Raw genomic sequence first — 23176 nt, 5'->3', positions numbered from 1 at the left:
CACGCAAGGGACCTGTGATATCTGACGCTCCTTTTCACCCTCCATCCAGATAAATCCTTTGAACTCTGTCGTTCTAATGAGATGAGGAGGGTTGAAGGGCTGCAGTCTGGAAGGGTCTTTTGGGGAGTGGTGAGGGGGACAGTAAGAGACCCCACCCCCTCATAGAACTTCTGTCAGGTGTGGGTGGAAAACAATGTTCTTCTTGGGCTTGGAACTGTCTAGAAACAGAATATACCAGGTGTCCGGGTTTGTTTCAGGGACCATAGCTTCCAATTTGTATCCTTTTCTCTTATTTTTTTCTTTTTTGTTTTCTTTAGTTTTTTTTTTCATTTGTATTTCTTTGTTTCAATTTTTGTCATGTTTTTTTTTATACAGAAAACATAGTCATATTCAAATTCATATTAGTAGTCGTCATTCCATTTGGATGTCATATATAAAGTACATTATAATATTTCCAATAGTTCTATCCTAGATCTCTGGGGTCCGGGTGCTCCAGTAAGTAGGTCCTGTAGTGTCAGGGGCAGGCTTATTCTTATGACTTGGATATTAGTGTAGATCAGTTATAGGTTGGCCATGCCCCCAATCTCTAGGCTACCCTTATCCATGGTCGTCTCATAATTTTTGTCATGTTTGCCTCTGAAAAACGAGTGTCTTTTTTTTGGGGGGGGGCATTGAGACAGGGTTTCGCTGTGTAGCTCTGGCTGTCCTCTCAGCCTGTAGACCAGGGTGGTCTTGAACTCACGGAGATCTGCCTGCCTCTGCCTCCCGAGTGCTGGGGTTAAAGGTGGGTGCCACCACCACTGGCCAAAATAAGCGCCCTAAAGGAAGATAATTACATGTTAATTGTTGTGGAGATATTATACATTTGGACTGATAGCTCTGTATATAAATCAGAATATCAGGTATTTAGCTGACTAAATACCACAGAATGAGCTTCTGGAGCAGAAGGATCAATCTGGGGTATGATTCAGTGTGGTAAAATACTTGCTAGAATACACCAGACACTGGCTCCAGCACCCAGAACACCTCCCGCCAAGGAATAAATCTAAAAATGTGTCAGAATTTTAAATTATCATTACACTTTTAACCTCTTAGTAGTCAAATTTTAGGTCTTGGCTAGGAAGTATAGTGAAACGGTCGAGTATTTGTCTAGCAGGTGTGTGGCCCAGAGTTCTGCCACAAAACAAAATAAGACCACCCCCAGACAATAAACCAAAGGAAAAAAGGACATTTCAGAATCTGACAGTGTGAATCAGGAACGGACTTCATGGTTCGCCACCATCCGTGCACATGTTGGCAGTACACCTAGGGGATGTAGCCTGCTTGCATTTCTAAGGTCATGATGCTGATCAGATCTGACATACTGTCAGGACCACTGTCTGTGCTCAGGTCCAGGAATGCCCGCGATGATGCTGAGGCAGGCATTTGCTATTCAGGCTGCTAGAGCCAAAGCCAGGAAACAGCCGTGACTGAAGTTCAGGGCTGACGCTGAATGTTGCTGCATTCCACAATTAATTCCCTTCCTAGAAAGGATTTTTCTGCTCATTCTGGTGGTGGTATATGCCTGTGATCCTAATGCTTCAGTGGGGGTGGACCAGGCCTTCCCAGTTTTCCTCAGTTCTGGGGCTGGAGAGATGGCTCAGAGGTTAAGAGCACTGACTGGCTCTTTCAGATGTCTTGAGTTCAGTTCCCAGCAACCACACAGTGGCTCACAGCCATCTCTGGTGAGATCTGGCGCCCCCTTCTGGTGTGCAGGTGTACATGCAGACAGAGCACAGTATATATAATAAATAAATAGATCTTTTAAAAAACAAAAGACCAAGACTGGCCTGGATTACAAGAGACTTTGTCTTAAAAAATAAGAAAAAAAGAAAGATTTATTACTCTTGATGATTGTAAAGTGTGCACTTGTGAGGTAGTTAGTACTAAGAAGCCCCCTTTTCTTCTTTTTTCTTTTTAGGTGCTGGGGTTGAATTTAGGATCCTCTCTGCCTCCTAGGTGCTCTCTGCCAGTGCCCTGTACCCTCAACCCTTGAACTCCGGTCATGCTCAGTGCGAGCTCCTTTACCCACTGAGCATCTCGCTGGCCCCTGTACTTTTAATGCTTTTGTCAGCATCCTGCTTTCTTTTACTGTTATTGTTGTGGAGTGCCTTGTTTGGGTGCTTGCTTTTGTTTTGGCTTTGTGTCTTTGAAAGTATAACCTTGAACTCGATCTTCCTTCCTCCACCTCCCAGATGATGTGATATTAGGTGTACACCATGATGCCACACTGCTTACTGCTTTCCTTTTTAAAAATAACTTATTTTTATTTTATGTGCACTGGTGTTTTGCCTTCATGTATGTCTGTGTGAGGATGCCGGATGCCCTGGGATCGGAGTCACAGACAATTGTGAGCAGCCATGTGGATGCTGGGAATTGAACCCAGATCCTTTGGGAGAGCAGCCAGTAATAGTCTTAACTGCTGAGCCTTTTCTCCTACCCCGCATCCTGCTTTCTTAAGAAAGTTCTTAGTTTCTGTTAGGTCTCAAAGGAACTCAGGACAAATGGCAGACTGAGGTGCCTGTTAGCATGTGAAAGCAGGCTTGGCTTCTCTCAGCATTGCTAGTATCTGTGACCGAGCCCTGGCTCCTCTCTGCATGTCTCATCCCAGCCACTCCCCTAAGCTTTCCTTTCCCCCTCTTCTCTGTCCTCTCTGTGTAACTCAACCATGTTGGCCACGTGTCAGCTTGGTTCTTCTCTTGGTTCTCTTTGCCCTCTTGGGTTTTTTTTTTTCCCCTCTCTCTTTTTTCTTCTTCTCTTGCCCCCCACCATGGCCCAGTCTGTTCTGCTCTGGATCCTTCCAGAAGCCTCTGACCATGCTCTCCCTCATATCTACAATAAACCTTCTCCTCAGCCACACCTAGGAGCAGTCAATGTTCTTAGTTTCATTCATTTTCCTCTTCACTTTTTTGTTCTAGCCACTGAGGGAGGTCAAACAAGGGTCTGGCACATGCTCTGCAGAAGTCCTACTAATTGAGCCGTATCCCCAGTCCTGCCCCAATGAACTTATACTTCTCCAGTCCAGCACCTTAACCACTTGGCCATCACAGCCCTGATGTGTACCTTTGCAGTTCATCTCATTTGCTTTAATGTGAAACCTAGAATGTGTCCATCGTGCATGCACAGATACACATGCACACACCCAGGAACTTATTATCTCACAGTTCAGGAGGTTGGAAATCCCAGGTCAAGATTCCAACGGGCCTGGTTTCTCCCAAGACCTGATCTAAGATTTGCAGTCGGCTGCCTGGCTAGGTTCTCACGTGGCCTTTTGTGCTCAGACTCTCTCATGTCTTCCCTCAACCCCACCCCCTTCAGGGCTGGATCAACCCAGGGCCTTTGTGCGTGCTGGGCAAACACTCCACACTGAGTTACACCCTAGCATTCTTCCTCTTACTAAAGCTTCTGGATTACTGGATAGGGTGCCACCCTTGGGTTCTCATAACCTTAAATTCTTTAAAGCTCTCATTTCTAATCTCAGTTACACCACAGGTTAAGATTTCACCATTGATTGTGAGGTGGGCGGGGAGGGCATACTTTGTCTTGAACAGTAGCCCTTTTAAGTGTAGTTTCTGACTGACCAAAATAAACTGGACTCTTACTTAGCAGTATATTTATGTGTTTATGATTAGATGGATGAGAATGAAAGAAACTGGCTTGGGAAATGGTCACCAGAAGTAATCTCTTCCTGCATCCCCTAACCTCCACCCCCCACCCGCCCAGGATATGTGGCTGAAGTTTCTCTTCAGACAGACCCAGCTGGAAAACCTCAACAACCCCCTTCTCAGCAAGACTCCTCGGGGCTGTCTGTCTGTAGAGGGGAGCGTCTTAGGAGGGGCTTGCCTTTGAACTGTCTCAGGTTCTTTCTTTAGGGACCAACCTGTGGTAGATGAGGAGGTGAGGGGGGTTTCCTCCATTAACTAGCTGTAGGAACAGTTGGGGTTCAGGCAGTTCCCTTACCGCATCAACAAGCCGACCTGTTGCTCTTTGGAGGCCAGTATCTTTAAACTCTTTGATTCCTTAGTGACCCAAAAGCCGCTATCACATAAAAAGATTGTTCAAGAAACAAGGAGAAGACTTCCCAGGGTTTCAGTACCTGAAAGACATTTCTTTTACATTGATTTATGACGTGTGTGTATGTGTGTATGTGTGTGTGCGTGTGTCTGTCCATGCTTGTGCGCCCACATGGGGCACTTGCATAGTCATAGGACAGTTTGCAGGAGACAGCTTCGTCCTCCCACTGTGTGGTGTCCAGAGATTGAACTCGGGTCATCAGGCCATGGTGACAAGTGCTCTCTTGCCGTGCGCAAACACCCCCCCCCCCCCCCAGCCTGAGCTCTATGCACTAGAATCTAGTTCGTGAGCTTTGGGCAAGGGGCTGGAGGTTGAGGAAACACACACAGAGACAGACAGACAGACACACTAACCTCCAATCACTGGTACAAAAGCCCCTCTTTAATAGCACCATGGAGGCTTAAATACCCTGCAGTCAATGGCCAACAGGTGAAAATCCCATCCTCTGATCCTCTAGGCAAGGCACAGCTTTTAGTAACTTCGATTAGAAGGTTCTAGCAGGGAAGTACAGCTGAAGGCCAGGACTCAATTGGTCCCAACACTCTCTTACTTGCTGAACTGTCTCAGTGGGCAAGCATTTCTGTATATCTGAAGGATTTGTTTAATTGTTTAGCTCAGTAAAAACGCCATGCCTGATGGCGCACGCCTTTAATCCCAGCACTCAGGAGGCAGAGGCAGGTGGATCTCTTGAGTTTGAGGCCAGCCTGGTCTACAGAGCAAGTTCCAGGACTGCCAGGGCTACACAGAGAAACTCTGTCTCAAAAAACCAAAACCAACCTACCAAACAAACAAAAAATCCCAAAATCCAAAATAAAGAAAAACCAACCCAGCCAAAGCCTGCTTGTGAGACATGCATGTAGCCCCAGCACTTGGGAGGATGAGGCAAGAATATCTTTAATTTAAAGCTAACCTGGACTGTCTAGGTTAGACCTGTTCGGTTAGTAGTCTAAATAACATGCTTGGTTTTACCTAGCTTGGTTTCTTAGCCTCTGGTCCCTGCTAGTCTGCTGTCATTAATGGTCTCACTCGTTCTTGTAATAGCCCATGCTAGCCCGTGTTTCCATCCTGTTGAGGCTGAGCCAGGACAATGAGCTATCTGCTTACCATTTCCCTCCCTCCTGCTTAGTCTGCTCTTCTCAGCCCACTGCTGTCTCTGAACAGTCCCAGCAAGGAAGCCAGTCATGCCAGCGCACATGCATAACAGAAGCCCCTGGGCTGAGGGAGAAGGACTTTGAGTTTGAGGCCAACTGGGCTACGCAGTGAGACTCTGTCTTTAAGAGAAAAGATTATCAAGAAACCACTAGGAATGTCTGCAAACTGACTTCACTAAAAATTTTCTTTTTCTTGGCTTCCAGTCCCTTTATTCATCTTATATAGATTCTCTTAACACCCTCGCCACAGCAGCCTGTCTTTAGCTCCTGGGACCTGTGTTCCTCATTCCCAATTAACCAGGGGCTCGCACCCCACTTAGCTTCCTGTCTGCTGTTCCCCATTTCATCGTCCACCTGCTCATCACATCATTTCTGGCTCTGAGGATGTAGAAGTCTCCCTTACTGGAGACACGCATCTCCTGCCGTCTGGGCCACTTCAACCACTCCCTTCAAAATTCCCCTTACCCTTGGGGCTAACGCTTGTTATCATTGTGTGTGTGTGTGTGTGTGTGTGCATGTATGTGCATGGTGTATGTGTAGGCACACTGGAGGTCAGAGGACACCCGTGGAACTGTGCCCTCCTTCTGCTGTTGCACAGGTTTCAGGAGTTGAACGCAGGCCCTTAGGCTTACATAGCTAGTGCTTTACTAGCCCAGGAAGTCTGGACCTCTCTGGCCTTGGACTTGACATCTTGTATTCGCCTCCTTAATGCTGGGGTTATAGGCATACGCCACCATATCCAGCAATGTTTAGAAAATGTAATTATATAACTCACTGAGTTCAAATATATAATTCAGTGGTTTTAGTGTGGTCACAGAGTTGTCTAACCGTTACCATGATTAATTTATGATCATTTTATTGCCCTTAAAAGAATACCCTTAGTCACCATCCTCAGCACCTTCATCTTCTGAACTCTAGGCAACCAATTAATCTACTTTTTTTCTTTTTTCGAGACAGAGTTTCTCATTTCTTTGTAGCTTTGGAGCCTGTCCTGGAACTAGCTCTTGTAGACCAGGCTGGCTTCGAATTCACAGAGATCCGCCTGCTTCTGCCTCCCCAGTACTGGGATTAAAGGCTTGTCCCACCACTGCCTGGCTCAATTTACTTTCTAAGGACTTTCTTTTTGTGGACATTTCATATAAATAGGGTCATATAATATGTAGTATTTTGAAAGTGGATTCTTTTGCTTGGCATATTTTCAGGATCATCTCTATTGTATTTCATTTGCTCTTAGGTTTTGCATGTTTTGTTTAAGAGACAAGTTCTCAGGATGACCTAGAACTCACTGTATAGACTGGGCTGTCTTTGACCTACTAGCGATCCTCTTGTCTCTGCTTTTTGAGTACTGGGCTTATGGGTCCCTATGCCCAGCTTTGTTTTCAGAATACACACACACACACACACACACACACACACACACACACACATACACATTGTTTTGAGATAGGCCCTTTCTTTGTAGCCCTGGCTGGCCTGGAACTCGCTCTGTAGACCAGGCTGGCCTGGAACTCCGAGAAACCCGCCTGCCCTTGCCTCCTGAGGTGGGATTAAAGGCGTGCAGCAGTACACCAGGATTAACGATTCTGGGGGCTGGGAGCCGAAGCGCATGACAGCACCCGATTGGCTTCTGTGAGGGCTTTTGCTCTGTTTCAGCTCAGGGCAGAAAACAGAAGGCAGTGGGTGCCTGGTGAAGGTTCAAAGGCGCTAACAAGCCTTGCCTGTGGCTTAATGACCAACCCTTCCCAATGCTCAAAGTCCCCACCATCTCCTGATGCCACTATGACTTGTGTGTATGGTTGTGTGAGAAGGGTCTTGTTATGTACCTGGCTTGGAGTTTGTCGTCTTCCCTCTGAATGCTAGCATTACAACAGGTAGATGCCACCGCAATTTTTTTTTAAGACAGCATTTCTCTTCCTGTGTTGGAAGATCTCTTTTTCTGAGGTGGAGGCCACGTTAGTGCTCGTGTTCTGAGCACAGAGCAGTGGGAGCTCTGGAAACAGTTGTTGAACTGACTACCCAGAAGAGAATGGCTCTCTTTCCCGTTATGTCCATAGTCAGCAGGCTCGGTGAGCGTCTTGACATTCCTTTCCTTTCTCCCAGAGCCACACAGGCCATCTTTCAGCACTAAGCAAGAAGTCCCGCCTCCCTCTTTGCCCTCGCAGGTGGCCACGGGCAGCACATTCCATCTCAAAGCCAGTATTGCTGACCCCAGTGCCACAGGCCTGACTGGCTGTGGAATACAAAAAGCGTCCTCTGGCCAGGCCTGTGGGTCAGCACGTGGGAGGTGGAATTTGGGGGCAGGAGTAACAGATGGACAGCCAAGGGGTGGCCAGGGGACAAGTGGTCCCAGGAGAAACGACTCAAGTGACCGAAGTTAACCAACCCAGGGAAGCAGAGAGGTTCTGAGTTAGGTTGTGCACGGCACAGCGGGTCCCAGGATAAAACGTTCCCAGGTCCTGGAGGAGCTCTGTGGGTAGAGTATAGTAGCATAACAGCGTGCGCCCAGTGCAGCTGTTTTCTCTCTGCACATCTGCCAGGACAGTGTGCAGGCACTCCAGAGAACTCAGAGGTGTGCCTCCTCTCCCTGCTGTAGTCGCCCTTGGTACGCACTGAAGTCACCAGGCATCCAGTTAGTGACTGTGGGGTGCGTGCGTGCGTGCGTGCGTGCGTGCGTGTGTGTGTGTGTGTGTGTGTGTGGCGGGAGCGGGAGCTGGTAGGAGGACTTACAGGCTTTGTCTTTCCAGGCTCATTTTGCAGAGGGAGAAGCACTTCCATTATCTGAAAAGAGGCCTCCGACAGCTCACAGATGCCTATGAGGTAAAAGTGTTGCCGGGGAACTTTCTATCAAGCCCTGGCATACCCCTTATTTGAACGCAGAAGGCTGTTGGTTTTCACCTGTTGCAGATGAACCCATCACACCACGACACCACGTGGCTCTGGCAGGCAATAGGCTGCTGTGCAGAGCTGGGACTCTACTTATGACAGGGGCTAATTAAAGTCTCCTCCCTCGTTGGTGGCCCCTAGAGCTGGTGGACCCCCCTAGATGGTCTGGGCTTTCTGTCATGTTGATCGCGGTGTGTTTTCTGCTGGCTCCCTTCACATCTCGATTAAATCAGTTCCCGTTATCCCCACACCGTGGCCCTGTAAAGCTGATGCAGTGCCTGTCTTGGCCAGAGGACCAGTACTTAGATTCCAGAGGACACTAAACACAGAGTGACTCTTAAAGCCTGATTCTAAGAGCCATGAGATTCAGGGAAGAACCTCAGCTTTGTGGTAGGAGAAGAAAAGACTGTGACAGGCAGGCTCCCGTGTCCCTGCCTCCCTTCACAAAGGATAGTTCTGCTTTGAATTGGCTTTTATTTCAGTGTTCTATATTTGATTTTTTTGTGGAAGGGTTTTCCAGGTCTCATAGGTGACTTGAGTAACAGCCTACACCCCAACTCTGACATTAAAAAAATTGGTCTCAGGGCTGGAGAGATGGCTCAGTGGTTAACAGCACTGGCTGCTCTTCGAGAGGTCCTGAGTTCAATTCCCAGCAACCACATGGTGGCTCACAATCATCCGTAATGAGATCTGGCGCCCTCCTCTGGCGTGCGGGCATACATGGAGGCAGAATGTTGTATACATAATAAATAAATCTTTAAAAAAAATTACTCTCCCTAGGCCTTGTTTACTTTAAGTACAACTGGTAAATGGTGCCACCTGCACTGTCTAGCATGGGGTGCTCAGCAACCATGTCTGACTCAAGTTAGTACCAAGGTCGTCCAGGCGTCACCTTCAGAGCCTTTGCCCAGTCCCCATCCACAGTCAGCCTCCTCCAGGTCCTCAGTGCTGTTTCTGCGCACGGCAGCACTTAGCATGTATGTACATAGACACGTTCACCTTGTTCCGGAAAGACATGGGGCAGCCATGTGTCTGCTGCTTCTTTCTCTAAGATAGTCACACCGATGTCCTACATCCTGAGCACCCCATCAGAGCCAGTCTCCTCCATTATTTTCATGCCCCCCGGTGACTATGATGCTTGGCACAAGCAGGTACCAAACATTTGCTGATTCTGTAAATGAGTGAATTCAAGATTATGTGTTTCCTTGGGTCTGCATTGGGAAAACAGGAGCATTTACCTTCCTGGTGTGTAAGTTCTCTGCTCAGACTTGCTTGGACACCTGCAGGGAAGGACCCCTTGGGTTTAAGGCTTGCTTCCCGTTGCCCTTTTGTCACGGATAGACATGCCACCTCCTGGCTAAAGCCACAAAGCAAAGCATCCCTCATTTACTGATTGCAGTCCAAGCAAGCATGCCTCCTCCCCTTTCTAGGCTTCGGGGACTAAGACAGATGTAGCCTTGTCCACCGGATCTTGGAATGATTGAGTAAAGGGTGTGTTTTCTTCTTGTCCTTCCCAGTGTCTGGATGCCAGCCGCCCCTGGCTCTGCTACTGGATCCTGCACAGCTTGGAACTCCTAGATGAACCCATCCCTCAAATAGTGGCTGCAGAGTGAGTCGGGCTCAGAGAACCTGGGGCATTATTTGGAATCACATCTCAGATTTGAAATTCCTTTTGTTCCTGTTTTATTTGTTGTAATAGGGAGAAAAGAGTGTTACAAAGAAACCCTTGCCCTTCCCTTAACCTCCAGCAACTTCCGGAAACTCCTCCACTCAGAAGCCTGTTGTGGGCTGTGGGTGGAACAACTCTTTGAACTTCCAAAGGAGCTCTGTTTTTTTTTTCTCTGCTCTGTTCTGCTCTCTCTCTCTCTCTCTCTCTCTCTCTCTCTCTCTCTCTCTCTCTCTTTTTAAAGAAAGTATTTCTGTGTAATCCTGGCTGTCATAGAACTTGCTACGTAGACCAAGCTGGCCACAATCTCACGTGATCCACCTGCCTCTGCCTCCCGTGTTCCCTGGCTCCGATCTTTGAGAAGAGTCTTCACCATCATCTCTGATAGCAGTGATGAAACATGTACGTTTCAGAACTGCTATGGAAAGCGTGTTCCCTCTGTGAATCAAAATACTCTCGCCTTCCTTAAACACCTCCGTGGCGGTGTAGTGTGTGGGGGCAGACCAGCTCACCACAGGACTGAGGGTTACAGCCTTGGTCTGCCGATGCCGTGACTCAGAGTTTGAGACACGTGAGCATCTTAGATGGTCCCAAACTGCTGGCGCAGATGACGTTTGCGAGGTGGCACTTCACGCTCGTCACAATTACATCAAAGTTGATCATGCCTCCAACCTTGGGACTTCCCGAGATGGGAAAGGACGGCCAGGGATTGGACCTGAGGGGTTTACCGAGAGCATGTACTCCCAAGGGTGAGGAGTTGGGGGACGCAAGGATCCCAAGCCAGGTTTATTTCTGCACAGCAGAGGATGGCAGCTGTGCCAAGACTGGTGGAGGCTCGCTCGAGCCCTGCCTAGTCCCAGAGCCCCTGCCTTGGTCACGCTGTCAGGTCAGAGGAACAGAACTTACATTGTCTCATTCATTCTCTTTAACAATAACCTCTCATTCTTGCCGTCCTGGGAAGGGTGTCTTGTGATGAATGTGGATGGAGGAGATAATAAAGAATTAAGCCATTAACCCTTAGAATTCATGTTTCTGAGGCAGATGGAAAATATGCATTGTTCTTGTAATCCAAATATTGCAGCAAGCCTGCTTGCCTCCAGCCCTGGAAGTGGAGTTGGACGCAGTTTCTGCGGCAACAGGAGTTTAATTGTCAAAATAAAGGCCCATGTGTTTTTGAAATACCAGTTGGGGGCTGAGAGTTGTTTGGGGAGCCCCCGACCAACACCCACACTGTCAGGATGTATGCTGGAATAGGAAGGAGGCATATGAGAGAAGAGAGGGGGAAGGAGGACTCAGCGAGAGAGGCCTGGAGGCCTGGAAGGAGAGGCCACAGAGATGAGACGGAGCTCCTGCAGCGGAAGGCTCAGGTCGCTGTCAGTGGCAATACCAGATAGGAAGAAAGGGACAGGCGAGACAGCTGAGCAGGCACCTGCCTCCATGTGTGATGACCTGAGTCTGACCTGGACACACATGGTGGGAGGAACCCGATGGGAAGAGGGGTGCCGTTAAAGGGTGTGTCACACCGAACAGCATCAGTAGTAAGAGATGCTTTAAAGTGGATTGATTGTAACATAGTATATACCATGAAATATCCAGCCATTTAAAGTGTCTTTATATTTGTGTATATTTGCATAAAAGAATACACATGTAAAGGGATATGATGTGACAACAGACCGTTAAAAAATTCAGCTGTTATAGACTAGGAGTATGGAGGGGAGGCCAGGCATAGTGGTACGCACCTGTAATCCCAGCGGTCGGAAGGGTGAGGTGGGAGGCCTGCCTAGAGTCTGAGGCCAGCCAGGGCTGCGTGAGTGGGACCCCTTATAAACACAGACAGCAGCGTCTGTACTACAGCACTACAGCATGCAGAGTTTGCCCCGCGTGGTGGAGGCCCTGCCTTTGGTCCTCTGTAGCGCCCACCTAGCCTCACACCAAAAGGAAAAAAAAACCAAACCAAACAAAAATGTTGCTGATTATGCATAGAAAAACAGCACAACACAGAAGGTTGCATGTGCGTGTTTTACAGTTCAGTCTGGATGGTGAGAGCTGAAGTCACTGTCTCAGTGGGCAGAGTGGCACGCCCCTTTAATCCCAGCACTCCAGAGACAGAGGCAGGTGGATATCTCTGAGTTCCAGGCTAGCCTGGGACAGTCGGAGTTATGTAGTGAGACCTTGCCTCAAAAAAAAATCACTCTGTAGACCAGGCTGGCCTTGAACTCACTCAGATCCGCCTGCCTCAGCCTCCTGAGTGCTGGCATTAAAGTCACCACTGCCTTGCTTAAAGTTTTTATTGTTTGGAATAATTTTTAAATTTTAAGTTAAATATAATCACATTATTTTCCCGCCCCCACCCTTCTCTGTCTTCTCTTGCACACCCCTCCCTTACTCCCTATCGGATTTGTAGGCTCTTTTTATTTATTTTGCACAAGAAAAGGGCACTCTTGGAACAAAATGGGGTCTGTTTTTCTTCCTCCAGATATTAAGGTGACCTTGCAGGCCGAGAGCCAGCTCCGCAGCTTTAATATTTACCTGCCTCATTCCAAAGCCACCTGCATGCAGCACACACACAGCCTACACGTGTGCGAAGTTCCTCTCATTTTTAATCCTAGTTGGTTCTCTCCCCGGTTTGTTTGTTTAGGAAATAGTATAAGCCGGGTTCCCTCTAGTGGACAGAAGCACTTTGTCAGCTTCTGTCCTGGCTGACATAGGCTAGCGAGGCCAGGCCTTTATTAGTGCAGGTATTGGCTGTTTCGAGAATAATAAATTCAGAGGTGGGGATTTGGATTGTCTCTCATAAGAGGTTGTACATGAATTTATTGTGTGCTGACATAAAATAAATGAACAAGTATTTTAGAGCGGAACACTTGCCTGACTTAACGATTTTAGCATTGAAGGAAGTACTTTAATGTGCTTCTTAGTCTTGGTTATTAACACTACTTTAATGAAACACACAGAGCCAGATGAAAATCACAGGGAGCCCATTGTATTGTTAATATTTGGCTTCCAGGTCCAGGATGTAGCACGACTGGTGGAGCACTTGCCTAGCATGCAGGAAGTTCAAGGTTCGGTCCCCAGTATTGCATAGACTGGACATGGTGGTGCACACATGTTTAATCTCAGCACTCGGGAGGTACAGGTAGGCGGAGCTCTGTGACTTGGTGGCCAGACTGGTCTACAAAGTAAGTTCCAGGACAGCAAGGGCTACACAGAGAAACCCTGTGTCGAAAAACAAAAAACAAAAACAAAAAAATTAAGATTATCCTTGGCTACATAGTGAGTCTGAGACCAATCTGGGCTACAAGAAACATTGTCTGCGAGGATGATCAGAACTTCCGATCTGTCCTCCTTTCCCTTTCAAAAGCAAGGGATATGCTGCTTGGATTGGAATCCAGGGCTAAGCAATGACTCTACCAAGGGAGCTACAACCCCAGCCCCTCCTTTCAAATTTAAAGTTAAAATCTAATGGACATGATGACATCTGTTTGCTTTTCTGGGCCAGCTTCCGCTGGTATCTAGTGAGTACAGGCCAGGGAGGCCATTAAATACCTTTGTAGACATGAGTCTCAAAACAGAAAACTGTCCAGGTCAGTCCTGCCTGCGTAGAGAAACCCTGTTCTAAATAACTCACTTTAAACTTGGCCATGCTTCCCAAATGGCTGCCGTCTAGATGGGTATGCTTAGCAAAGATTCCGGGTAGCTCTAGCCTCCTGGAGCCAATAAGAACCGGTGTTTATCCTTCCTCGTTTGCTGTTGGACTCCACAGCCAAGGCAGTGCCCCCTCCGTTGTGTTGAGATACAGCTGTTTCTGGAAGAAGCTAGGTGTTGCCACTCAGGAGCATTCACTGCCCCTCCCGAGCCATCCTGATGATGGTGGTCAGTGCCCCTATTTCCTGCTACAGTTGCCTTGTGACTTGCCTGTGGTCTCTGCGGCAACCTATCCTGGCGCTGGGGTTTGTCCCCCTTCATCACTATTTTTACTTGTTTAGTTTTGGGTGCTGGTGTTTAGTGTACCTTTGTGCTTAGCTGGACAGGCAATCTACCACCAGGCCACACACCCCCAGACCAGAAATGGTTTTAAAGTCTAAGCTAAGTTGTTCTTACTCCGGACAAACCTCGCTTTTTGTAATTTACTGAAGTTTGTGTAGTGCCCTTTGAATGCATGAAGTGTGTACCCGGGCAGCCTCCTTGATGTCTGTCCATAATATTAATCCTTCATTCGTTTGCTCGCTTTCTGGCTTTAGTAGTTTTTTTTAATACTTAGCTATTTTTACAAGTATAATCTGAACTCCTCTTAGTTGGAAAACGGAGGCTGGGGCCAGATGCATTTCTTAGTAGCGCTGAGTTGACACCTTAGACAAGATACCTTGTTGTTGATTAAATGTATCTCACAGGCCCTAATGGCTGGTTCTTTCCTTGCTATGTTCCTGTCATGTCTGATCTTGTGTTTCTGTGCTTCCCTCCCCCATAATACTGACCCCCAGTATGATATTGCTGGTTGAACCTACTTCATTTGTTTTATCTTTATTGGTCTCTAATTTGCTTTTCTGTTGTTTTACATTCTTTGCTTATTTACATATTTTTTATCCTTTGGCCCCACTGGTGAGTTTTCTTCTGACTCTAGATTAGTCCAACCATTACTACAAGTCTAAGAGGACCGATTTATAGGCCGACAGTAGTGCCAGTCAGAGAGTTCAGCAGGTAACGTGCTTAGCGCAAAAGCCTGATGACCCGAACTTGACCCCTGGACACCCTATATATAAAGTTGGAAGGACTGAGTCAATTACACAAAGCTATCCTCTGCCTTCTGCATGTCTGGCACCACATCACACACACATACTTACATTATAATAAATGAAATTAAATTTGAAAAACTAAGGCCAGGATATCCTTCCCTTGAACTTGATTCTCTTACAAGTTTTTCATTCTCTGTAATGGTTGAATGTCAGAGAAGCAGCGCTTCATAGAACGCCCCACAATAATGGGAAGGCTCTGTGACGGATGTGTGACCCACTTGGTCACCACCAGCTAAGCACAGTCACTGAGCGTTTGAAATGTGGCTTGTGACTTAATTAATCTGAATTAAAATTGGAGTTGCCCCCTGTGACTAGGGTTGCCTGTTGGACAGGACAGATGTGTTTTATTGATCTCCACAATGTGGTCCTCAGACCAGCATCACCCAGGCACTGGTTAGAAGTAAAAACAGCTGAACGTGGTGGTTCATTCCTGGTCATTCCACTACTCAGCAGGAGAATTGCTGCGAGTTCAAGGCTAACTTGGCCTATGTAGTGAGTTGCAGGCCAGCCTTTGCTACAAAGAAAGATCCTTTAAACAAAACAAAACTAAGCTGCACATGGTAGTGCCCACCGTTGTTCCCAACACTCAGCAGGCAGAGGCAAGCTGATCTCCGTGAGTTCAAGGCCTACCTGGTCTACATAGTGAGATATAGGCCATCTGGAGTTATATAATGAGACCTTGTCTCAAAAATTAAAAAAACAAAAACAAAAAAAACAAAAAAAATTCCAATGAAACTAAACCAAGCCTAAGACCCGCGGGTGATTGTACACTAAGTCTAAGAAGTAATGGTGCAGGGTGAGCATTGGCGTCACACAGAATGTGACAAACCTGCCACCGTCATCCGCCCTCAATGAGGCTGATTTAGTTGGTATTAGGTATGACTCGGTTGTTGGGTTTAAAAAAAAAAATGTCCCCCAAAGTACTTCTAATTGTGCAGCAAAGATGAATGGCGCTCAGTGTCTGTGGGTATCCGCGTCACCTGGCCTCTGGTAAACCCAGGTCATGATCAGTCCATTGATGTTAAAGAGGGTTTTCCCCTTTGCCGGTCATTGGTATGTAAACCGGGATGCAAAGGGATGCAGAGCTCCCCCTAAACAGCCCTGGAACGCACCCTTGTGGCGTCTGAAGGAATTTTTTTTTTGGTGAATCATTGTCATTGAGGTGTTTGCACTAATGCTTCCTAGTTGCCATGTTTTATTAGCCAGTGAATTATTTTTGGTTTTTTTTTTTTTTAGTGTTTTGTGCCTTTCTGAGCTGTACCAGTATCATTACCATTTTGGTTCTTAAAGTTGCTTGAGAAGTCTGCTAATGACAGCTTGTCACTTCACAGTCAGCTTGTCTGTTCCTTAGGGTGCAAGTTAGAAAGCCTCGGGGTCAGAATGTTCTGTAGTAGGGAAGGGAGAGCCACAAGGGAGCCCCACCTCCAGTTCCCTCACTCAGCCTCATGGCAGTCAGCTGAGGGGGGTTGGAGTGGAGCCATGACAGCAAGGTGTCTGGAACATTCAGATCCGTACTCACTCTGGACCACAGGCTGCTGCGTCAGGAGCGTTACATTCCATTGCAGTAGTCTGTCTTTGGAGCTGGGAGGAAATGGATAGTAGGTGACTCTTTAGGATGGTTTTTGTTTTGTTTTGAAGGTCTTACTCTGTAGCTCAGGCTGGCCTAAATTTTCTACATAGTTCAGCCTGGCCTCAAGCTTATGGCAACTCGGTATAGAGGGACACGTGTAATTCCAGCCCTTGGAAGGCTGGGCAGGATGCTGGGATTGAACTCAGGGCCGCATGCGCATGCTCTGTCGCTCAGCAGCGTGTATTTCAAGCTCCAGGCTGTTGAGTTTTTGTTTTTTAGATTCAATTTTATTTTATGTATGTGATTGTTTTGCTTACATGTATGTCTGTGCACCATGTGTCTGCTCGGTGCCCGCGGAGGCCAGAAAAGAACATCAGATGCCTTGAAACTTAGTTACAGATGGTTGTGAACTTCCATGTAGGTGCTTGGGATCAAGCCCGGGTCCTCTACAAGAGCAGTAAGTGCCCTTACCCACTGAGCCATCTCTTCTGCCCACCTGCTGAGGTTTACATTAGTTAAATCTTGTTTTGTGTACAGGAAGCTTCCATTTGGCAGCTAGCCTATGTTAGGAATTGTTATTAGCTGTTTATTTCTGGATATTCCATAAGAATTGATCCAGGGTTAGAAAATCTATAAAGAGCAAACTCAATTTATGAAAACTTTTCTTAAAAATGTGCTCCAGAATTTCTTCCTTCTCTGATGATAAACTCTAGTTTCAATCCTTGGGCTGCCTACCATAAAATCTTAGGTCTACGTAGACGTGAGTGTGTATTGTCTTAGCCCGTGAAGACAGAGGCAGCCAGTCATTATCACATTCTGTTGCTGTACCTGCCAACATAATGGAAAGCCTGGACTCTGAAAGAGCCGTGCTCAATGGCTCACACCTGCAACCGTAGCACTTGGGGCCCAAAGCAGCTTCTTTGTTAACCAATGAAAGCAACACAAAGACAGAAGGACCTCCTAGACCAGCTTATCACATAGCTGGGAAAAAAAAAAAAATCACTGTCATCTCACGAGGAGGTTGAAGTGGGGCGTGATCAGCCCAGATTTGATGTGCAATTCAAAGACCTAGAGAAATGGCTGGACAGTCCCATCAGTTTTGGCTTCGTTGTACTGACAACCTCAGTTGGCATCAGGGGCCATGAAGAAGCTAGACAAAAGCACACAGGAGGAAAAACACTGGGATTCTTCGTCTAGCGGTGCAAAACATGTGTATTAGTAAAATGCCTCAGTGGCAAAAATAAAATAAGAGAATTAAAATAAAAAAGCAGCTTGGAGAAAGGGTTGGTTTGGGCTTACGGATCCAGGGGTGTGGTCCATCGTGACAGGGAAGACATCGTGACAAGAGCAGGAAGCTGGCTTTATGTGTCTACTCAGAAAGCAAGAGAATGCACAGCAAGTATGCCTGGTTCAAGGTCCACCTGTGTCCCCAGCTTCCTGTGAGATTTGACAGCCTAAAGGTTCCACAAACAGCACCACCAGATGGGAAGCAAATAGTCAACTAAGTGAGTCAACAGGTGATGGAGGCATTCTCATTCAAACCACAACAGTGCCCTGTTGAGTCTTCTGCTCTCCCATCTTCCTAACAGGGAGTGGACCACACTCAAAACTGGCTTCTTCTGGGTGGTGGGAGCAGAAGTTGCCTGCGAAGGCTCTGGTGACAGTGAGTGGGGGCGTGTCTTCATGGGCCCAGGAAATGCATGCAGACCACATGTGGACCGATGACCAGCATGGAACCAGCAGTTGCGCCCTGAGCTAGAGGCAGAATCCGGAGGTTCTCAGAAGAGCAGCTGCAGTGCTACAGGTCTAGGGTGACAAGTTTAGTGAAAAATAAAGGGAAAGGTTTGGTCCAGAAGCATGAGACTCAGGCTGGAGAGATGGCTCAGAGGTTAAGAGCACTGACTGCTTTTCCAGGGATGGTGAGTTCAATTCCCAGCAACCACATGGTGGCTCACAACCATCAATAATGAAATCTGGTCCCTCTTCTGGCATGCAGGCATATGTGTGATACAGAGCACTGTACATATAGTAAATAAATTTTTTTTCTTTTCTTTTTGGTTTTGCGAGACAGGGCTTTTTTTATATAGCTTTGGAGCCTATCCTGGCACTCACTCTATAGACCAGGCTGGCTTTGAGCTACAGAGATCCTCCTGCCTCTACCTCCACAGTGCTGGGATTAAAGGTGTGTGTTACCACTACCCGGCTAATAAATAAATCTTTAAAAATAATTTTAAGAAGCATGAAACTCACCCCCTGGTCTATGAAATGTTTCCTTCAGCCTCATGCTGGAACAAAGGAATGGACACAAAACTATAATAGCTGGGTAAAGAACTGAGTCTTTTAGTTGGTTGTAGTCAAGTGGCAAAGAGGATTTTTGCCCCTTTGAAGGTAGGTGAATGACTAGAAAAGGTTGGACTCTCAAAGGAATTTGATGTTTGGAAATTAATGCTATCTAACCTTGTCTTTCCCATTGGCCATGTACCTAGCGTGTGTCAGTTCCTGGAGCTGTGTCAGAGTCCAGAAGGTGGCTTTGGAGGGGGCCCCGGGCAGTACCCACACCTTGCACCCACGTATGCAGCTGTCAATGCGCTGTGCATCATTGGCACGGAGGAAGCCTACAACGTCATTAACAGGTAAAGCTGCAGGAGCGGTGGTGGAGACGCAGGAGGGCTCCTCCTACTCTACCACACTCACTGTCATTTTCTTCTGCCCTTTCCCACTGTTCTCAGAGAGAAGCTTCTTCAGTATTTATACTCCCTGAAGCAACCCGATGGCTCTTTCCTCATGCACGTTGGAGGTGAGGTGGATGTGAGGTGAGTGGCACAGTTGCATCCGTGGTTTCTAGAATGTACCTTTGCATCCACGGCTTCTAGAATGTACCTTTGCATCCATAGCTTCTAGAATGTACCTTTGCATCCACGGCTTCTAGAATGTACCTTTGCATCCACGGCTTCTAGAATGTACCTTTGCATCCACGGCTTCTAGAATGTACCTTTGATCTACAGCTTCTAGAATGTACCTTTGCATCCACGGCTTCTAGAATGTACCTTTGCATCCACAGCTTCTAGAATGTACCTTTGCATCCACAGCTTCTAGAATGTACCTTTGCATCCACGGCTTCTAGAGTGTACCTTTTCATCCGTGGCTTCTGGAATGTACCTTTGCATCCGTGGCTTCTAGAATGTACCTTTGCATCCGTGGCTTCTGGAATGTACCTTTGCATCCACGGCTTCTGGAATGTACCTTTGCATCCACGGCTTCTGGAATGTACCTTTGCATCCACAGCTTTTAGAATGTACCTTTGCATCCACGGCTTCTGGAATGTACCTTTGCATCCACAGCTTCTAGAATGTACCTTTGCATCCATGGCTTCTAGAATGTACCTTTTCATCCACAACTTCGAGAATGTACCTTTGCATCCTCAGCTTCTAGAATGTGCCTGTCCTTAGAGCAGCTAAGCTAGAGTAACATGGCAAACTGCTGCTTTGTCCCATAGACTGGTGTGTAAGAGGTGTGTCCCTGGTACAGTCGTGGTCTTTGCTAATATGGTACTAAGGTCCTCCAGTGTCATTAACTCTTAGCTTCTTTTATCTAAATGTCAAAATATGAGTTGGATAAAAACAGAATCAAATGCTTTAGATACAAAATACATTTGTTCGGTGTAAAATAGTTTAATGTAAGTAATTGCACAGTAATGCAGTCTTTCACCTCTCTTGGAGAAGCAAGGCTAGAATGGACTCTGTAAATACTTTCTGACTGCATCTGATGAAATCTTGAGGGTCCTGAATACCCAAGGCACATGAGGGAGAGCTCCTCTGTGGGGTGCAGAGTGCCTTGTGGGCCAAAGGCTGCAGTGTAGTGGACTTGAGCCAACTGATGGGTACCTGTTGCCTCAAACCTAGTATTTTACTCAAGAATCGTATCTGGCCAGGTATGGTGGCCTGTGATCACAATCTCAGCTCTTGGGAGGTGGAAGCAGGAGAATCATGATTCATCCTTGGCTATATCATGAGTTCAAGGCTACCCTAGGTTATATGACCCTGTCTGAATTAAAAAAGAAAAAATGGAAAAAATAAATATATTTATTATACTAGCAAGTAGCTTCCTGTCCTGTGGACAGTCCACCCACGCGGCATGTAAAGTTTATGGAATAAGTAATTTCTCAAATGCAGTGGGTCATTAAGATTGTATATCATTTAGTGTGGGAAGAATATATTTTTGGGAGGAGGTGATGCTTTTATATCAGAATGATAGAGCTATCTTTTGTGTGTGCGTGTGTGTATGTATGTGTTTTGTGTTATTTTGTGTCAGGGTCTCCCTGAGTGGCCCTGGCTGGCCTGAACTTGTTTTGTAGACCAGTCTAGCCTTGAACTCGTAGAGATCTGCCTGCCTCCCCCAAGTGTCTGGCCTCGTAGTGGATTCCTGAGCACGTTCTTCACAGTGGTGTGCTAGCTGTGTAGCTTTGGGCATAACTGTTGCACTTTTTGCATGGTTAGCATGGTATCTTCAGAAAAGCCAACCAGGAACCAGTGTGATTGCTCACAGGTAAAGGCATTTACATCACAAGCCTGAGGATCTAAGTTCGGTTCCTGGAAGAAGGAGTGAACAGACCACACACAGATGCCCTCTGTCCGCACATGTGCTCTCGTAGGTGCATACCCACCTGACACAGACACATGATGATGATAGTTTTTAATAATTTTAAAGAAAGTTGGCCAACCAGGGACTGGAGAGGTGGACCAGCAGTTAAGAGCACCTGCTGTTCCTCCAAAGGACCTGGGTTTAATTCCCAGCACCCACATGGCAGCTCACAACTGTGTGTAACTCCATCTCCCGGGAATCAGACCCCCTCACACAGATGTACATGCAGGCAAAACGCCAATGCCCATAAAATAGAAGTAAATAAATCATTTTTATAAAAAAGAAAGAAAGTAGGCCAACCGAGGAGGCCTTGTGTGCCACTGAGCTCTGGAAACGCGGGTCAGTGCTGAGGTCGTGAGCCGCTTCTGCACCCGGACCTGAGAGGAGCGCTTGAGGATTAGCTCAGAGGTTCCGATAGCATCTAATTTTATCAAGTGTGTGGTACCAGGCTATAATGATGGGGCTTCGTCACCCCTCCAGAAGAGGGCCCACTCTTTTGAGTGGCTTTAGTTGTCAGTTGTTTCCTGGGTACTTAACCTGCTGTCGGTCTGCTGCCTGAACAAAGTATAGAGACTTCCTTACCTGCCTTAACATGAGGCCAGAGCTTCGCTAGAGGCCACACAGTGTTAGAGAGTAGTGGCAGCTTGCAAGGCAGTTTGGTTTTTAATAATTAATTGAGCCAGATGTGGTGGTGCGTGCCTTTAATCACAACACTCGGGAGGCAGAGGCCAACCTGGCATATAGAGTGAGTTCCAGGATAGCCAGGGGTATACAGAGAAACCCTGTCTCAAAAAACCATAAACAAACAAACAAATAATAGACTGTAGTTGGGCGTGGTAGCATACACACACAGAAGACCCCCCCCACATTCAAGGGGCGGGGGCGAGAGGGTAGTGAGTTCAAGGTCTGCCTGGCCTACTTATAGAAACCCCAACTCAAGACCACTGGGTGTGGTAGCATATGCCTTTAGTCCCAGCATTCCAGAGGCAGAGGCAGGCAGATCTTTCTCTGTGTTCTTATTCATATATGCTAGACAAATGCAGGGCAACGTCTCCTGTCAATTTGATGTGTTCCATTAAGGAGCACCTGGCTATAATCCCCCTACTATGGTGCTGGGACTGCTCTGCCATCGAGCCCACGGTTGTCGTTTATACAGTGGATGACAGATCAGACCTGCAGATGGCCTCCAGTTTCCTCGTCTTGCCTGGCTTCTAGAACATCAGTTCCATAGTTTTTCACTCCACAGTTCTTTGTTTTTCCTTTGCGTAGAAGCACCAGCCTGTGCTCAGGAGAGGAGATTGGAAACAGAGGACAGGTTACACCTGGAGGCAGTTTACTCCGGTGCCTGCTTGGGCAGAGATGGCCTCTTGATCTCTGGGGCCTAGAACAACTCCTGGTGGTTTCTGAGCATGCCTTACTCAGGTGTGGGTATCTTCTGGGCACCTGAGAAACCTCCCATATTCACAGTTAAGGAAGGAGCTGTGACTAGCTGGGCTTGGTCTATAATCCCAGACTCCTCCTCAGGAGACTGTGCAGAATTACAAATTCAAGGGTAGCCTGGCAACTTTGAGACCCTGTCTCAAAATAAAAAGTAAAATAAAAGATTGATCTGCAGCCCTAACTTAGAGCATTTACCTAATATATGCGTGTGTCTTAGTTAGGGTTTCTATTGCTGCGAGACACCATGACCTCAGCAACTCTTATAAAGGAAAACGTTTCACTGGGGCTGACTTACAGTTCAGAGGTTTAGTCCATTATCATCACGGCAGGGAGCATGGTGGCGTGCAGGCAGACATGGTGCTGGAGAGGGAGCTGAGACTTCTACATCCAAGTCAGCAGGGGAGGAGAGCCTGGCTTGAACTTCTGAAACCTCAGACCCTCCTCCTTGTGATACACTTCCTCCAACAGAGCCACACCTACTCCAACAAGGCCACACCCACTCCAATAAGGCCACACCTCCTAATAGCGCCACTCCCTGTAGACCAAGTATTCAAACACATTAGTCTATGGGGAAGGGGGAGCATTTCTAGTTAAACTACAAGGCTATGAGACACTGGATTCCACCCCTGTACTGGGAAAACAAACCACAGCCTGACGGTGGTGGCGCACGCCTTTAATCCCAGCACTCAGGAGGCAGAGGCAGGCGGATCTCTGTGAGTTCGAGGCCAGCCCGGTCTACAGAGTGAGTTCCAGGACAGCCAGAACTACACAGAGAAACCGTCACGAAAAACAAGAAAGGAGTCACGATTTATTCATTTTCTGAATTAACTGTAAAATTCATGGTGCTCTCTGGGGATAGAGGAGAGACAGCAGGTGACGGAGAGGGTGTGTTCAAGGGATGAGAAGTTGGCTGAATGCG

General features: G+C 47.1%; 1 protein-coding gene across 1 annotated transcript in view; it reads left to right on the top strand.

Moving 5' to 3' along the window:
* Window positions 1–23176, top strand: part of Fntb (farnesyltransferase, CAAX box, subunit beta) — a 77125-nt gene that overhangs the window by 24422 nt on the left and 29527 nt on the right. Inside the window, exons 3-6 of the mRNA XM_048415964.3 lie at window positions 8009–8081; window positions 9665–9756; window positions 18663–18809; window positions 18906–18989. Coding sequence (XP_048271921.2) covers window positions 8009–8081; window positions 9665–9756; window positions 18663–18809; window positions 18906–18989 — 396 coding nt within the window. The remainder of the gene's footprint in view (window positions 1–8008; window positions 8082–9664; window positions 9757–18662; window positions 18810–18905; window positions 18990–23176) is intronic.

Source organism: Myodes glareolus, chromosome 11 (assembly GCF_982192425.1).
Source record: "Myodes glareolus chromosome 11, mMyoGla1.1, whole genome shotgun sequence".
In the NCBI taxonomy this organism is placed as follows: Eukaryota; Metazoa; Chordata; class Mammalia; order Rodentia; family Cricetidae; genus Myodes; species Myodes glareolus.
This window is presented reverse-complemented; position numbering and strand designations above follow the sequence as displayed.